General features: G+C 41.9%; 2 protein-coding genes across 4 annotated transcripts in view; one reads left to right on the top strand and one right to left on the bottom strand.

The window, feature by feature from the left end:
- Nucleotides 1-255: 255 nt before the first annotated feature.
- Nucleotides 256-2,101, top strand: endog (endonuclease G). Its single transcript, XM_024419443.2, has 3 exons — nt 256-953; nt 1,188-1,297; nt 1,487-2,101. The coding sequence occupies exons 1-3, from the start codon at nt 417-419 to the stop codon at nt 1,767-1,769; spliced, it is 930 nt and encodes a 309-aa protein (XP_024275211.1). The 5' UTR covers nt 256-416; the 3' UTR covers nt 1,770-2,101.
- Nucleotides 2,102-9,098: 6,997 nt separating this feature from the next.
- The window catches only part of LOC112248220 (disabled homolog 2-interacting protein-like), a 111,650-nt gene continuing 101,849 nt past the window's right edge, over nt 9,099-18,899 (bottom strand). For 2 of the 3 annotated variants that reach the window (XM_024417066.2, XM_024417068.2), the window contains 4 exons: nt 12,774-12,926; nt 10,296-10,498; nt 10,060-10,147; nt 9,099-9,572 (listed from right to left, as the gene is read on the bottom strand). In XM_024417066.2, coding sequence (XP_024272834.1) covers nt 9,414-9,572; nt 10,060-10,147; nt 10,296-10,498; nt 12,774-12,926 — 603 coding nt within the window. In that variant the 3' untranslated portion in view covers nt 9,099-9,413. The other variant, XM_024417067.2, reaches the window with a different exon arrangement.

Here is an 18,899-nt window from a genome sequence, read left to right as displayed (position 1 = left end):
TCTGAATACTTATGCAAATGTGATGTTTAATTTTCAATAAATTTGCTAAAATATATAAACATTTTCACTTTGTCATTAAGGGGTATTGTGTGTAGATAGGTGAGGAAAACAAATATTTTTAATCCATTTTGAGTTCAGGCTGTAACAACAAAATGTGGAATAAATCAAGGGGCATAAATACTTTCTGAAGGCACCGTAGTTTACGCTGTACTAGAGCCTACTAAATTGTGTAATGTACCTTTAAGACGAAGCTACTGAAATCGTCATATGCATGCGCCCATTCCATAACAGCGAGTATTGAAAAAGAAACAAGCATGTGGAAATGTGTGATATGAAATTAACTTTTTATGTAGTTGATTGTTGTAAAAGCGGTAAAGACTTGGTAATAGTTTGTGGTAATTATTCCGGTGCATAAAATGTATCGTGTTATCTGTTCTAAGTGGTTTATCTCCGGCGTGTCCTTGACTGTGGGAGCGGCTATTGGTGCGTCTCTGAATGGAGATTCGACGAATAGATGCATAAATCCGAGCCATGGATTACTCAATCGAGTACCCGTTATTCCTATTCCAAGTGTGGACGCAGGAACCGACCTTACCACGTACCAATTAGGCGGTCAAATGGTAGGGTCCAGATCAACAGCTGCAATGAAGTACGGCTTCCCATCTCTCGCCAATATCAAGACGAGGGAGTCCTACGTGACATCTTATGATCCCAGAAACAGGACTGCTGCATGGGTTATAGAGCAACTCAGTCCTGATGGCTTGACAGGACCTTCAGATAGGAAATTTTGCGACTTTAAAGAGGATGATACGGTGCACGTATACCACAGGGCTACCAATGCGGACTACAGAGGCAGTGGATTTGACAGGGGGCATTTGGCAGCAGCTGCCAATCACAAATGGAATCAAAAGGCAATGGATGACACGTTCTATCTCAGTAATGTCTCACCACAGGCAAGTCATGTATTGTGGGGAAACATGGCATATTAGGCAATGTGAAGATGAATAAGTGTTACACAGTGTGCGAGTGGTAAAGGTGGCAATATAAGTGTGCAGTTTAAAACACTAATGATGAGTCAAAAAGGCTTCTGAATCCCATGTAGCTACACTTCCAGAGCAAAGTGCATGAATCAATGAATGGCTGTTCAAGAAACTCAAGTTTCTTTTATTCACCTCGTCTTCCCCTAGAACCCAAATTTAAATCAAAATGCATGGAACAACTTGGAGCAGTACTGCCGTTCACTTACCAAGCACTACATGAATGTGTTTGTGTGCACTGGACCACTTTATCTGCCCAGGTGAGTGCCATTTGAAACAGACTTCCATAACAAACATAATGGTATTTTTCAGTGTTGCCATCTAAAACGCCATTCACACAGTGATCTGCTTTTGCAAACAGGCATTATGCAAGCATCATGATCTGTGTGAATGGGGTCCAAGGTGAGAATGATACAGAAGTCATAACTGTTCCTTCTCTCTGCTAATAGACAGGAACCAGATGGGAAAATGTATGTGAAGTACCAGGTGATGGGGAGGAACCATGTGGCGGTCCCCACCCATTTCTTCAAGGTGGTGATCCTGGAGAAGCAGAGGGGAGAGGTGGAGCTGCGCTCGTATGTGATGCCCAACACACCTGTGGATAACAAGATTCCTCTGGAGCGCTTCCTGGTGCCCATCGAGAGCATTGAGAGAGCCTCAGGACTGCTCTTTGTACCCAACATTATGAAGAGGACAAACAGCCTGCTGGCTATCACTGCTGGAGGCAAATGAGTCTGGTCAGCTCTGTGTAGTGTGGTGGGTCTGGTTCATTAGGGCACACTGTAGCAAAAATGTTAGAATTGAAAACAAACATTTTCATTGGACAGTACTGACCCGTTTCACTCTATTTTTAAGTTTACTTTCATTTTTGGCTGCTGAACACAACCTTGGTCATTCAGCTCTATGTCGTGTGATGACCATCCTCAGTAGGGTTTACATGTGACTGCACCAAACCCATCTGCTTTATCAATGTAGTGCTTATCTTGCATTGAATTTAACAAAAAGGGAAACAATACAATTATTGTCCAGTAGGATGTGATGCTAATAAATATTTAGGAGCATTAGACTAGTTCTGAATGATTCTTGCTTATTATTTTTGACTATCCAAAGGGGACACACATCTTCACATTAAATAAGCTGTTCCATCTTTGAAAAGAGTGGGGGCTGGCCCTGATACTGGAAAAGGACCAAGCAGAAATGCTCAAGGCAGGCCTTACACTTTCTAAAGTACTGCTCATTTTTCATCGAGGACAGGTGAATACTGTTTTGTTCTACTAGTCTTGGTCTTATTACTGTACCATTCTAGTGATGAAAACATGTCAACCCCTTGATAAAAAGACAACATCCATATTTCTGTGCATTTTGTTGTGGCAGAGCCACAGAACATACAGATACAGGTGAAGAACCAATATGTTTAATAGGGAATCATATCAGCCCTACTTGTAACATCTGCACCATTCTGGATGTTTAAATTAATATCAGGTGTTCTTCACTCTCCTTCCTACACACATTGAACCACAGAAAATACTATGCACAGAGACTTCACCACATGTCTGCAGTCCACATTGCCCATGGCTTCTGTAAGATTCTATAAAAAGTTTACAATGGGTTCATGTAAGTCCCTGTATGTAAGTTCCTAAACATGTACAGTAAATCCCCTCCACCTTCCACTGTATTTACTTGAGGGCAATTCTACGGTAACGAAATTACAGTGAGACTAAAATGTATGCCAAACAGAAACCATTGATTTCAAAGTTTAACAAACCATACAATACCACTTAACAATAAAAAATTTAAAAACACTTACTGGAAAACCTGTGGAGATGGAAAGGTAGGTAACATAATTACAGTAAAATCTCCCTCACTTTTATTCTGTTACCAAACTTTGAATCCGCACAGTTCTTCCTGTAAATTTGTTTTTGGGAAAAACTGTTGAAAGTAGTCCGTGCACATAGAGTTAGTTCTATGGTTTGTTAAACTTTGAAATCAATGTTTTTTGTTTGGAATGCATTTTAAAGTGAAAAATTGGAGTATCTGAGAGTAATTCCATTATCATGGAATTGCCCTTGAGCTGCTATTTGTCATGCCGGGTTATGTTCTGTGTACCTGGCTCAGACTGGCTTCTCAGACCCCTTGGGACTGTAGTGTCTTTTAGAAGGGACAGAACTGGAATGCTCCAGAAAATCACGAGGATTAACTTAAAATCAAAACAGATAAATATGCAAAACATGCTTAGGAGCACAAGACATCGCAGCACAAGTAGTAGGCCTATCATTTAATATGATGGATGTGTAGCTTTTGGAACTACTGCCATTTCTCCAGCAAAACGCAACCTGAAGGTACGCTTTATGTTGATGTTTTCCGTTTAGAGAATGACTGACCTGCAGTGACACATTATTATGGTAATTGAGGTGGGTGGCAGCATACAGGCATATTTAGCTAAGGGAACTGAATGAAATATGACATTCTTCAGAATACAGCAAGGATTGTTGTTTAACAAAAGTCCTGGACATGCACACGGTGAGATACTGTTACTGTTTTCATATTTTCCTGTCTGAACACTTTTACAACAGATGAATTAGCTCTAATATACAGATAGAATGGATTTGACTTCACAACCTATATGTCTCATGTATCATTTCTCCTTAGGGAAACTGAACATCTGAACAAAATACATATTGGGGAAAGGGAAGCACATCTGCTTAGCAACATACTCGGTAGGCAGAGACCCCAAACTCTCCCTGAAAATTATAATACTGACCTCGTATTATCCGCAAGAAGACATGTAAGGGATTTATCATTGAACGCCTTGTCCTGAATGTTCAAACTCATTGAGATCAGAGACCTTCGGAGGTAGAAGTAGCAGAACGATCAAATGTGTGGCTCTCTGTCAGAGTGTATGCTGAGGTACCATGGGGTGTGTGATGTACCCCACTGGATGATATGTGCAATGTGTCTGCTGCTGTGGAGAAGAAGGAAGAGGCCAGTGGAACTGTCTGAGGTTGCATATGAGGGCTATCAGAAATATTCTGGACTGAATTACCCTCCCACCTCTGGGATGTCGTCTGGTCAACAGCCCACCTACCAGATAGTGATCAGAGCATTAACAGTCTAGATAAGAATCCCGGGTCTACTCTGTATGGATAACGACAGATCACTAAGATGAGCATTTGTCTTTGTGTTTTTGGTCAATTGGTGCTTATATTGGTCCTATTTCACCCATGTACAAGTGTGCATTATACATATGTGAATTGGAATTGAGTTTTTTTATATATCCCACTGAGACACCCTCGGAGAGTGCGGTCGCAACCAGGAATCAGCCATTATTGACGGCGATTAGCAATTAGGGTTAAGTGCCTTGCTCAAGGGTTCAGATAGACCATCACCTTGTCGGCTCGGTTATTGTGTATTAATACGAATGTGTAAATTGGTGCAAAAAAGTATGAAAATGTATGTAATAGGAGCATCTGCTAATCAAATGTAAAATTACATAAATATATATATTTTTTAACATATCCCAGCTCTCCTTGAGACATCCTTGGAGAGGGGGATGTGTATTAATTCTAGATTCATCCCAGCGGACAAGTGATGTCATTAGTTTCTGGTTTCTTGTTGATGTCCATTCAACCAAGTTTGCCTGCTGCTTGTTTTGTGCATACTAATGGTTTAATTACTGTACTTGCTTTATACCGCTAGGTGGCAATATTTACAAATGTCACTGATCAATGACAGCATTTCAGGTAGTTTGTAAAAATAAATACCACATGAGAAACACTACATGATTAAATTAGCGAAATAAATCTTTAATTGTAGTTGCATTTCTACATAAATTACATACATGTTTTTACTTTTACGATGATAGGCCTATTCTTGTTACCATTTACACACAAAATTATTATTTTAACATTCATAGAAATGTTTGCAGTAAGGAGTTTGCAGTAACAACATGGCAAAAATATTGTTCAGTATTATATAGGGCAAGGAAAAAGGAAAGAGAATAGTTTTGGTCACTCTCTTGCAAATCGTTGGCAAAATGTCCCTAAAAGAACTGGGAGACAACGAAGATGCACTATACTGTGAACTGATCTGTGGTTTCTATTGTAGTGCAGTATATATTATTTCCTTTCAATAAAATAAAACCAAAGCAGGAGGACGCACCTTTCGCTTTGAAAGAGAAAATCAATTTAAATCCTCCAAAGAGATTTTCTGTGTGCAGGTTGGGTGCAACAAGAACAGTTGAGGGAAATAGATGCACATTGCTATCAGAATGCAGATGTTCTATACCAGCAGCACATTGCTATCAGAATGCAGATGTTCTATACCTGCAGCACATTGCTATCAGAATGCAGATGTTCTATACCTGCAGCACATTGCTATCAGAATGCAGATGTTCTATACCTGCAGCACATTGCTATCAGAACGCAGATGTTCTATACCTGCAGCACATTGCTATCAGAATGCAGATGTTCTATACCTGCAGCACATTGCTTTCAGAACGCAGATGTTCTATACCTGCAGCACATTGCTATCAGAACGCAGATGTTCTATACCTGCAGCACATTGCTATCAGAACGCAGATGTTCTATACCTGCAGCACATTGCTATCAGAATGCAGATGTTCTATACCTGCAGCACATTGCTATCAGAATGCAGATGTTCTATACCTGCAGCACATTGCTATCAGAATGTAGATGTTCTATACCTGCAGCACATTTCTATCAGAATGTAGATGTTCTATACCTGCAGCACATTTCTATCAGAATGTAGATGTTCTATACCTGCAGCACATTGCTATCAGAACGCAGATGTTCTATACCTGCAGCACATTGCTATCAGAATGCAGATGTTCTATACCTGCAGCACATTGCTATCAGAATGCAGATGTTCTATACCTGCAGCACATTGCTATCAGAATGTAGATGTTCTATACCTGCAGCACATTTCTATCAGAATGCAGATGTTCTATAACTGCAGCTTCAACACAATCCATCATACTCTGACAAATACTATTCAGCATTTTATTAAAACAAAAAACAAAGATATTCAATAAATAATGTTGAACTGATTGAAACAAACATAATTTATAGCATAACATAAATACCATTTTACACATAACTTTACATTTTTTTTATAAAACATAACGTACTTTAACAATAGTCTAGTTGATAAAAAAAATCGAATTATGTTTAAGCTTAACATTTCCACAGACCAAAACACAGGTCAACACAGTAATTCAGGTGACTAATTTCCTGAAAGCAGACCACTGGTGTTTTCAGATGAGAATTAGCAGAAGTCAGAATTGAGAAGTCATGCAAAGCCACTTGTTGAGACCACCTTTGAAGGTTGCTAAAGTTAGCTACCTGCATCTTAAATAAGACTACAAAAAAGGCCTGAAGTCCACTCCATGTTCATAGCTTCAATCAACACTAGAGGGAACTTGAACTGACAATGAATCTGGTTTATACCTCAGTTACAGCCTAAAACCCCATGTGGATGTACTGCCCGGAAGAGACGTTCATCACTCACTTTGGATAGAAGGTATTCTAAATGAAGGAGTGTTTGTGTAAAGCCGTTAGTGAAATGACTCTTCCAGAAGCGCAAGGGTAGAGGAGTGGCCAGGGGAGTGGCCAGAGGAGTGGCCAGGGTAGTGGCCAGGGTAGTGGCCAGGGAGTGGCCAGAGGAGTGGGCAGAGGAGTGGCCAGGGGGTGGCCAGAGGAGTGGCCAGGGGAGTGGCCAGGGAGTGGCCAGGGGAGTGGCCAGGGGAGTGGCCAGAGGAGTGGCCAGGGAGTGGCCAGGGGAGTGGCCAGAGGAGTGGCCAGAGGAGTGGCCAGAGGAGTGGGCAGAGGAGTGGCCAGAGGAGTGGGCAGAGGAGTGGCCAGGGGAGTGGCCAGGGGAGTGGGCAGAGGAGTGGGCAGAGGAGTGGCCAGGTATTTGAGTTCAGTCCTTTCTATTCAGCACTGTCAAATTGCAAACAGTGAAGGTTTGGCCTACACATAACAATTTAGATACGCAGAGGACAAAACAGTAAACTATGTTTATCAATATTATATAATAGCATCAATAAATTGTTCATTTTTAACAAAGAACCCACATATGAAAAGGGGATAATGGGGGAAACGATGTGTGAACTGTCTACTGAAGTAGACATACAATTACAATCAAACTCTTACTATTGTCTTGCAATATTAGCACAGCCGAGTTTAACACAATGAACACATACAGTACAAAATACTATTCCCCTTCCAGACAATCAATATAAATACTGTGAACATTTTATATACATCTACGAGGTATGTAAACCTCTAAATATACTAATATTTAAGCATATACAAAGTATGCAAAAAATGATATAGCTGAGCTCTTTCTTTACCATTAGCAATTTAAAACACAGCATGTTTGTTGTGCTACTGTAGTCCTGATGAGGTAAGAACAGCAGAGTATACGTAAAATATACAGGAAGAATATAGAAACACTTTCTATTGGGACGTGCTTTCGGGAAAAGTCGAACCAGAACGGTTTTCAAAAGCTTGTCAACATGAGAGGAGGCTTTCACTGATAGAGTTGTTCACTTGGCAACATATACTGTATGCTTTTGAAGTAAAAAAAAAAAAAACACTGGGATAAAAAAACAGCCATTGAGTAAAATCAAATATTGATGCTACAATGTACTATACACTTGTGTTGTACTATACTATTGCTGGAAGAAACAGCTTGGCTGTGAGTATGAAGTACTTACTCTGTTTACTAAACTCTGAAAACACAGGGTCCATAAACGAGCGTCCTCTCTAAGCACCAGGTGCTATATAAACACAGTGACTGGAAATTATAAGCGTAGATGAGAAACCAGAAACATTAAAGCTTATAATTGTTCAAATCACTTCAAAACAGGCTCTAAGATAACAGCACAACCTTAAATCGATAAATTGTTGTTTTATGTACTAGGATAGCGAGTTTAGGATGTCTTGCAGCCAGGTGTAGACGTTATAGCTTTCTCTAAAGTCGATCTGGAATGTTCTGCCTATCCATGTGAGAGATGCAGACTCGGTCTCAACCTTTAAGTCTTTAATAAAGACTCATCTCTTCAATAGGTCCTATGATTGAGTGTCGTCTGGCCCAGGAGTGTGAAGGTGAACAGAAAGGCATGGGCCCTTGCGGTCTCTGCCTGGCCGGTTCCCCTCTCCACTCTCCCACTGGGTTCTCTACCTCGCCTCAAACCCTATTACGGGTGCTGAGTCACTGACTTACTGGTGCTCTTCCATGCCGTCCCTAGGACAGGTGCGTCACTTGAGTGGGTTGAGTCACTGACGGGGTCTTCCTGTCCGGGTTGGCGCCCCCCCCGGGTTCGTGCCGATCTTTGTGGGCTATACTCTGCGTTGTCTCAGGATAGTAAATTGGTGGTTGAAGATATCCCTCTACTGGTGTGGGGCCTGTGCTTTGGCAAAGTGGGTGGGGTTATATCCTGCCTGTTTGGCCGTGTCCGGGGGTATCGTCGGACAGGGCCAAAGTGTCTCCCGACCCCTCCTGTCTCAGCCTCCAGTATTTATGCTGCAATAGTTTGTGTCGGAGGGCCAGGGCCAGGGTCAGTCTGTTATATCTGGAGTATTTCTCCTGTCTTATCTGGTGTTCTGTGTGAATTTAAGTATGTTCATATGCTCCCTCTAATTCTCTCTCTCTCGGAGGACCTGAGCCCTAGGACCATGCCTCAGGACTACCTGGTCGTGCTGCTGCTCCAGTTTCAACTGTTCTGCCGCGGCTATGGAACCCTGACCTGTTCACCGGACGTGCTACCTTGTCCCAGACCTGCTGTTTTCAACTCTCTAGAGACAGCAGGTGCGGTAGAGATACTCTGAATGATCGGCTATGAAAAGCCAACATTTACTCCAGAGGTGCTAACCTGTTGCACCCTCTACAACCACTGTGATTATTTTTTATCTGACCCTGCTGGTCATCTATGAACGTTTGAACATCTTGGCCATGTTCTGTTATAATCTCCACCCGGCACAGCCAGAAGAGGACTGGCCACCCCTCCTAGCTTAGTTCCTCTCTAGGTTTCTTCCTAGCCACCGTGCTTCTAAACTTGCATTGCTTGCTGTTTGGGGTTTAGGCTGGGGTTCTGTACAGCACTTTGTTACATCAGCTGATGTAAGGAGGGCTTTATAAATAAATTTGATTGAATCTGATCAAGTCCTTTATATTTTTAAGCAACAGTTTCAGTCAGTCTAGCCCTTCTTTCTGTGATCCTGACCACATCCATTGAAAATAATGGATTTGGACAGTATAAATCTATTTCTCTGGAGAGTGGCTGGGTGTTGGTAGTTCCTCCTCCCTCCCCCAGCCCAAGTGTCATTGAGTTGGGCTTAGCCCCCTCTCCCCTCCCTAGCAGTTGCTGCTGTTCCTAAACTCTCCGTTCTCCGTGATCTGGAGCTTGGTGGGGGAGATGCCGTTACGGGTCTGCATGCTGTAGCGCTCCTTCAGCTGGGTCAGAGCGCTCATCAGGCGGGCGTTGGCCGCGTCTAGAGAGGAGATGCGTTTCTCCTGCAGTGTGAGGAGGGAGAGAGAGGGAAGAACAGAGAATGATGGAGGAAGAGAAAGACAGAGGGAGGAAGAGAAGAGGGTTGTCATCACACAATCCAATGAATCCTTCATAACATGTCTCTGATCGACTGTACTACCGCTTCTAAGCAAACCAACATGACTTAAACAAAACAAGCAGCCACTATTGTAAACAGAAAAGGAATGTTGCTGAAGTAAAAACGTAGATTGTCCACATACAGTACATTTTGTACTTGTCACAGTAATTCCAGTGGCTGGATTGTTTGCAGTGAGTGAGACCTATCATTTTCAATCTGAGGAGGTTGTTAACATTTATAAAGCCAGAGGGCGCTGTTCTCTTCAAGTCCGTAGTCTGACATGTTACAGTAAATCTGTGAATAAAATATTTGAGTAAATACTTTATATTGACAGTTGTGTAAAAAACATCTATTGCCAGGCAAAACATCTCTTGTGGACACTAAACACTCACCTGGGCTTCAATGATCTTCTGTTTAGAGTCCACTATCGACTGCATATCTGAATGATCTTTTTTCAATTCCTCCTCAACTGACATCAGCCTGAAAGAGTAACAAAGATATGTTTGTATTGATGGCTGTTCAATAACGTTCCATTTATTCAGCCACAGACATTATAACGAGCCACAATGAGCCCGTCCTCCGATTTAAAGTCACACCAGTCTCCACTTTTAGGTAAAGGACACCTCACCTCGTGATGATGCTCTTCATCTGGAGCTCCTTGTCGTCCTGCTGCCGGCTCAGACGCTCCTCTGTGTCCTCCAGGCGCGCCTGGTACTCCAACAGCATCGACTGAGTCTGCTCGTCCTGGCCCTTCAGATGACACTCATACTCCTCCAGCTTCTTGGCTGACTGACACAGCCTGTCCTGCAGGATGGCTATTTCCTGCTGGTACTGGACACAGGACAGAGTGGCAGACAGACCAGTGTCACACACACCCTTGTCATTCTCAAAGCAGCCCCCATTCAGTGGGCTAAGAGACCGTTTGTGGTTGTTTGTTATGCTTTCTGTTCACTGCAGCTAGCGACTGGAACGAGTTACAACAAACACTCAAACTGGACAGTTTTATCTCCATCTCTTCATTCAAAGACACAATCATGGACACTCTTACTGACAGTTGTGGCTGCTTTGTGTGATGTATTGTTGTCTCTACCTTCTTGCCCTTTGTGCTGTTGACTGTAACCAATAATGGTGTGTACCATGTTTTGTTCTGCTGCCATGTTGTGTTGCTACCCATGTTGTTGTCATGTTGTGTTGCTTCCATGATATGGTGTTGTCTTAGGTCTCACTTTATGTAGTGTTGTCTCTCGTGTCCTGATGTGTGTTTTGTTTAATTTGTCATTTTTAATCCCAGCCCCCATCCCCGCAGGAGGCCTTTTGCCTTTTGGTAGACCGTCATTGTAAATAAGAATTTGTTCTTAACTGACTTGTCTAGTTAAATAAAAAAAAATAAAAAAAATGGATTCTGTTTTTCTTGGGCTCAACTGCTGACAGAAGATTAGTCATACCATCTTCTGTGGAGTAACTACTGTAATTTACAGTGTATGCTAATGCAAGTGTATGGATGAAAACTCAGGTACACAATCAAGTCAAAGCTGCTAGTCATGCTAGGTTCAAATGTGTCTGGGTTCAAATGTGGGATCCTGCAAAGCTTTCGGGTACATTTCTGCTGTCTCTGGGAAATTCTGCAAGCAAGTGAATCCCAAACATATTCCTGAAAAAATCCCACAGCATTTAACAAACTATTAAAAAAAGACACTGCTGTTGTGTAATGTACCAACTAGACTCCATAGAAACCATACAGTAGACAGAACCCGGTCTAAAACCATAGGGATTGAAATATGAGAAATTCTTCAAATATTACATTCCAGCACTGAGTACTGTATTGTGTATGTTTAATACAAACAGATTAAAGAGCCCTTCAACTAAAAGAGCATTTACAGGTAGTAATTGTCAACAATAATGAACATAATGAACAGAAGTTTGATTTGTGTTTGGTTCTCACTTTGGCAGACCTGAAAACTGTGAAATAATCACTAAAACACCTCTTAAAAACATCTACAAATTGAAATCCAATGTGTGTGATGAAAATGTGTCTGTGTAGTTTTGCAACTTCAGCTTGTAAGTGTGTTCAAGTGCAATATGTTGCTGGTGTATAATTCATCGGAGTAGCTGGGGAAATTGGCAGAGGGAGGGGAGGGCACACACTTGCCTGTTGAGATATTCCTTCTCTTGAGCTTAAGTGTGTGCAGTTCAGCCTATACCCATCTAGCAGATTGGCATTTATTGTCATGAATATTGCCCTGGAGGCAGCTCTGCAGAGTGGTCTAGCTGGCACAGCCACAACATCTAACCCTAACCTTAACCACACTGCTTAGCCTAATGCCTAACCTTAACCACACTGCTAAGCCAAATGCCTAACCATACTGCTTAGCCTAATGCCTAACCTTAACCACACTGTAAAGCCGAATGCCTAACCCTAACCACACTGCTAAGCCTAATGCCTAACCCTAACCACACTGCTAAGCCGAATGCCTAACCCTAACCACATTGCTTAGCCTAATGCCTAACCCTAACCACACTGCTTAGCCTAATACCTAACCTTAATTTAATACCAAAAAGCACATTTTAGTTTTCTTGAATTTTTACAACATAGCCAATTATGACTTTGCAGTTGGCAACATCTAGTGGAAATCACTAAGTTCTGCCTCCAGGGCAAGATTCATGACAATAAACGTCAACCTACACCTGGCAGTCTACCTACATTTCAACAATGTCAGAATAGAGAGGCTAATTCAACTCGTGTACTATAATTTCACAACCAGTATACAGTATATCATGGTGCTTCTCTGCACACAGTATCATTTTCATACCACTTAAGCAGCAAATAACCCTTTAAGCAGCAAATAACCCTAGCCACATGCATTCAAATCAAGACCTGCTAGTAGGGAGATATACAGTGCCTCTGTCCGTTTTTTGCTTTTGGTTCCGCAACACTTTCACTTCATTAATAACAACCTTAGAATCTCGTATTGATAGCTCATGTTAATAACCATGAGTATGTTCTGACTTTATGCTACTCCTCTAAAGAAGTAGAGTAGCCGTGCTGAAAATTATTGCGATGTTGCGTTGTAGCAGATGCTAGGTTTTACAAGATGCTAGACATTACCTTTTCAGTCTGGGTGAGCTCCTCTTTGTTTCTGAGGTCTTCCCTGTGCTTGGTATCTGGGTCAACTCCCTCATGGTCTAAATACTGCACATTCATATTCAACAGCCAGGCAGCAGTACGGTCCAGGGCATTGGGGTTCACAGGGGAGGACGCCTGGTGGAACACACACACAACACACACAAGCCGTCTGGTAAGTAATTGTTAGAAGAAGTGAGGCAGGGTAAATAAATGTTGCATGATGAAAATCACAAGCTACAATAGGATAGGGATGGCCATTTGACATGTTTTGGCTGTTCAAGTACTCGTTTCTTTTTTTGAGTACTCAAACTGAGAATATATATTTTTAGAACACAAGGCCCGCACTGGGCCCGCACATTGTATCTATACAGTATGCCAACAGATCACAACAATGCCTTATTTATCATAACCATTACAAACAAATCCTAATAGCTAAATTGCCTCAATAAAAAAGCAAGTGCCATGTAAGATGAATTTATTGAAACCATAATATCAACTGGTTATTATATTATATCTTGAAACACAATCTTCAAAAAGGCAGTAACCTGCTTGTAGAACTCCATGGCTGTGTAATGGCATAGCCTTGTTTTGTTCATTTAGTAGACAGATGCTCTTAATTCCTGAGCCCTTATCACAGTCAAGACACCTATTTTATAGTAAAAAAAACATGTTGTAATATAAGAATAAAATATAACAGAATATTTATCCAAATGAATAAAGTTGCCAGTGTGAAGTGATGCACATCTCATGCCTGGAGCAGTTATTCTCAAAGAGGGATAATTTGAAACGGAGATATAAAATATCTTATTTTCGATATACAGACGTTCAATTTAGTTTATTCTGCCTGTTCTTTTGAATTTTTAAATGGATGAACATTCCACATTGAACACTGCATAGTGATGAATTAAGGCCATGACATATGTTTGGTGAGTGAGTAGGCATAAGGCCATGACATATGTTTGGTGAGTAGGCATAAGGCCATGACATCTGTTTGGTGAGTAGGCATAAGGCCATGACATCTGTTTGGTGAGTGAAAATGACATCTGTTTGTCTTAGTCAAAGGCCATGACATCTGTTTTGAGTAGGCATAAGGCCATGACATCTGTTTGGTGAGAACCATGACATCTGTTTGGTGAGTAGGCATAAGGCCATGACATCTGTTTGGTGAGTAGGCATAAGGCCATGACATCTGTTTGGTGAGTAGGCATAAGGCCATGACATCTGTTTGGTGAGTAGGCATAAGGCCACGACATCTGTTTGGTGAGTAATAAGGCCATGACATCTGTTTGGTGAGTAGGCATAAGGCCATGACATCTGTTTGGTGAAATAAGGCCATGACATCTGTTTGGTGAGTGAGTGGCAAAGGCCATGACATCTGTTTGGTGAGTAGGCATAAGGCCTAATCTGTTTGCTTGACATCTGTTTGGTGATAGGCAACCATGACCATTTGGTGAGTAGGCATTGACATCTGTTTGGTGAGTAAAACCATGACATCTGTTTGGTGAGTAGGCATAAGGCCATGACATCTGTTTGGTGAGTAGGCATAAGGCCATGACATCTGTTTGGTGAGTAGGCATAAGGCCATGACATCTGTTTGGTGAGTAGGCATAAGGCCATGACATCTGTTTGGTGAGTAGGCATAAGGCCACGACATCTGTTTGGTGAGTAGGCATAGGCCATGACATCTGTTTGTGAGTAGGCATGAGGCATGACATCTGTTTGGTGAGTAGGCATAAGGCCATGACATCTGTTTGGTGAGTAGGCATAAGGCCATGACATCTGTTTGGTGAAGGCATAAGGCCATGACATCTGTTTGGTGAGTAGGCATAAGGCCATGACATCTGTTTGGTGAGTAGGCAAAGGCCATGACATCTGTTTGGTGAGTTAAGGCCATGACATCTGTTTGGTGAGTTAAGGCCATGACATCTGTTTGGTGAGTAGGCATAAGGCCATAACATCTGTTTGGTGAGTAGGCATAAGGCCATGACATCTGTTTGGTGAAGGCATAAGGCCATGACATCTGTTTGGTGAGTCAACATCTGTTTGGTGAGTAGGCATAAACAACATCTGTTTGGTGAGTAGGCATAAGGCCATAACATCTGTTTGGTGAGTAGGCATAAGGCCATGACATCTGTTTGGTGAGTAGGCATAAGGCCATGACATCTGTTTGGTGAGTAGGCATAAGGCCATGACATATGTTTGGTGAGTAGGCATAAGGCCATGACATATGTTTGGTGAGTAGGCATAAGGCCATAACATCTGTTTGGTGAGTAGGCATAAGGCCATGACATCTGTTTGGTGAGTGAGTAGGCATAAGGCCATGACATCTGTTTGGTGAGTGAGTAGGCATAAGGCCATGACATATGTTTGGTGAGTGAGTAGGCATAAGGCCATGACATATGTTTGGTGAGTGAGTAGGCATATGCTTCTGATGAAAATACACTCTTTGTCTTAGTCAAACTAATGTTTTTGCATATTGTCAGTGTGGAACCTGTATGTTTTGGGGGGGTTATAGCCTAGGCTAACTAATTCTAAATGGCACTAGCATTTCGAAAAGTATCTTAAGCAGAAAATAGATGGGATGCAATTATTCAAAAACTGCCGCTTGTTGTTGGAACACATTTTCCTACTTCAATCAACCTGTCCATTTTGAATTTGTGATAAAACTGTCATCATTTGGAAAGGAATGTAGCTTGTGTATCCCATCAGTTAGATATATTTTTATAGACAGTTATTTCTGTAGGCCTAACAGGAGCTTGTGTGCGCACTGAGCACGTGTGGAGGGAGGGGTTGGAATGGAGGGAATGTGACACGGAGGGGAAAGGGCATTTAGGGAAAAGAACAGTGTGATTGCTTGGTTTCTTTTTTCTAGTGCCCTGCAAATGCACATATACAAATGGAACACTAGAGTCAAAGCATTTGTTTTTTTTAAATGGATAAAGAACAAGCTTTTGACGTCCATTCGAGTACTCATGCCCTTCAATGGGAAGCCACTGAGGAGTAGAGCAGAGCCAGTGTATTCAGCTAGGGGGATCAGAGGAACACATGTGAAGCAAGGGGAAGACACAGGGGTGGTTGTTTTTGCATTGGTGAATTAACCATCTGGAATTGTCTATTTAATGTTATTAAGGAATTACGAGAACGTGGAATCAAGTCTCTAAAACCTTGATAAAGAAGATTTTAATAAATTATGGGATTGATTTGTTTAATAGAAAAATGGTTCAGTTAGTCAATATGTTAACCCGTCTTTTCACCTGCCCCCTGGTGTGTTCTCTAAAAAACCCTCCTACTCTGTCTGGGATCTGGCAACCACCACACACTCCTCCTACTCTGTCTGGGACCAGGCAACCACCACACACTCCTCCTACTCTGGCTGGGACCAGGCAACCACCACACACTCCTCCTACTCTGTCTGGGACCAGGCGACCACCACACACTCCTCCTACTCTGGCTGGGACCAGGCAACCACCACACACTCCTCCTACTCTGGCTGGGACCTGGCGACCATCACACACTCCTCCTAATCTGGCTGGGACCTGACGACCACCACAAACCCATGGAGAGAGATCCCAAATATTACCAAGGGGAGGGGTGCAGTTGAGTTTAGCTGGTTTAATACTCCATCTGTTAACAATGAGGGTTTATTCAGACCAGGGACAAAACTGATTTACTTGAGTGGAACATGCATTTAATAACCACTCCGGTGTCCACAGTCACACAATTAATTCTGCCTGTCTACTCCGTTCGCAGGCTTCAGCACTGAGGCCTGTAGGTTACCGCCTCTGGACTCACTGCCCTGGGTGATTTGCTATTCGCTTAGTGAGGCTGAGTGTTATTAATGCTTATTGAGGCCAATTGGGCATTAAAGCCATACTCTCTTCACCAACCACAGTGAGTGTGAGCTGGAGACCGCCACCGAGGTCATATCCCGCCTGGCTCATCCCTCTAGGCCACAGATGAAGTAAGGCTAGCAACGCTAATGGGCTTGGCTCTGTGTGTTATTATTCTGGTGTTCAGCCATTGGTTATGGAGAGTTATTCCTCATCAGAATCTAATTTCCTACCTGCAACACCTAGTACGTGCAATCCAAATTCTGCCAGATAGACATTAACCTCTCTGCGCACCGAACCCGTTAGCGGGATTAAATTCGACAACATACGGTGATCGCTACATAAATAGTCATATTAAACATTCATGAAAATACAAGTGTCTCACATAATTCGAAAGCCTAGAATCTTGCTAATCCAACTGCGTTGTCAGATTTAAAAAATGATTTACTGCTAAAGAATACGATGCGATTATCTGAGGACAGAGCCCCATAAAAAAAAAACTATTTCAACCAGCACAGGCGTAACAAAATCACAAATTGCAATAAAATAAATAGTTTACCTTTGATGATCTTCCTCTGTTTGCAATCCCAATGCTCATTGTTACACAGTGAATGGTCTTTTGTTTGATAAAATCCATTTTTATACACAAAACATTTTGTGAACTGTTTGTGTCATGAATTCCGTCTCATTCAATTTAAATACACACACTAAACGTCACTTTATCCATTCATGTTTGGTTTCATTGCAATCAACTGGTTGTTTGTAACACAACCAAACTGGTGGGTCATTTCGCGGGACGTATTGACTGAAAGAAACCGATTTGAAGACAACAAGTAATGACATCATTGTGCACCAATGATATGACATCTGTTTCGTTGATTGACTGTATTTTAACCCAATGACCACTGATCGTCTTGAAATCTAGCTTGGTCGATAGCCAATGAGCTGAGGTAAACGGCAATATGTAATGGTTATGTGTTGGAAGACCAACCCATGTAGTAAACTCTGGCGTAAATAGGGTCATTCGCCATTGAAGATTCATACTGGAAGCCACGCATGTTACGCACAGCACTATTTTGGTAAAGCGCATCTTCAGCTGTTTATATATCAATCAGTATGGCGACTAAGTCAGGGAAAGCTAAATCTAAGTCTAGATATACAGATGTACACACAATTTAAGAAGAAATTGATCGGGAAAGTGAGACATTCATTTAGCTAGCATAGCTTTGATTCCCAAATGGAGGAATATTTTTTGAACGGAGAGGACATCGTTTTGGACTGGTAAGTTCTTCTCATGCTAATGCCGTTCTTTGAAATTAATAATATAAAATATTATTTGTGATTTTTTAAAACATTTTAGTAGCAATATATAAACATTTAATGAAATGTGTAAAGTACACATTGGCTATACATTGTGGGTGGGGGTATGTTTGTATGTATGTGTATGACCCATAGCCTATGTTTGTATGTATGTGTATGACCCATAGCCTATGTTTGTGTGTGTATATATACACATATTGTGGATTAGAGGGAGCATGGCCGAGATGCGTGTGTCTGCTGCTCCACCCCACCCCACCCCCACATGAAATAGCCTATTTGAGGCTAAAGAGGGGAGGGCAGGCCCACAACAATGGCAAAAGTGAAATGGAGACAGTAGATACAGCTGGTCTGTTGTAATATAATAAAGACAGTAGATCTAGCTGGTCTGTCATAATATAATAGAGACAGTAGATCTAGCTGAAATGTCATAATATAAAATAGACAGTAGATCTAGCTGGTCTGTCATAATATAAATGAGACAGTAGATCTAGCAGGTCTATAATAATATATTCAACCTTATGTTCCCTGTACTCTATATATCTCTGTTTATTATACCTGTTGATACAGGGCTCATATGTGAAACTATTCTAACTGAACATTTTCTTTCACAGTGACACTGACTCCGAATGGGAGCCCCCAGTGCCAAGGTGTCCATCCCCCACTGAAGCTGGTTCATCCAGCCGGACACCTGTTGTCTCAGCGCTACTGGGGCATGGACCGCAAAAAATGTCCCCATTCCAACTGCAATAAAGGACTACAACAAGAGCATGGGAGGTGTGGACCTGTCAGATGCACTGATAGGCTATTACAATGTTCTTCATAAGACAATGAAATGGTACAAGACCTTCTTCTATCGTTTCATCGACATTGCTGTGGTGAATGCATTCATCCTACACAAGGAAATGGCTAAGAGCTCTCCATCTCACAGCTAGCCTTCAGAGAGCTGCTCACCAAGGAG

This window comes from Oncorhynchus tshawytscha, linkage group LG04 (genome assembly GCF_018296145.1).
Source record: "Oncorhynchus tshawytscha isolate Ot180627B linkage group LG04, Otsh_v2.0, whole genome shotgun sequence".
Classification (NCBI taxonomy): domain Eukaryota; kingdom Metazoa; phylum Chordata; class Actinopteri; order Salmoniformes; family Salmonidae; genus Oncorhynchus; species Oncorhynchus tshawytscha.
Note: the sequence above shows the minus strand (reverse complement) of the source record. Positions and strands in the feature narration are given on the sequence as shown.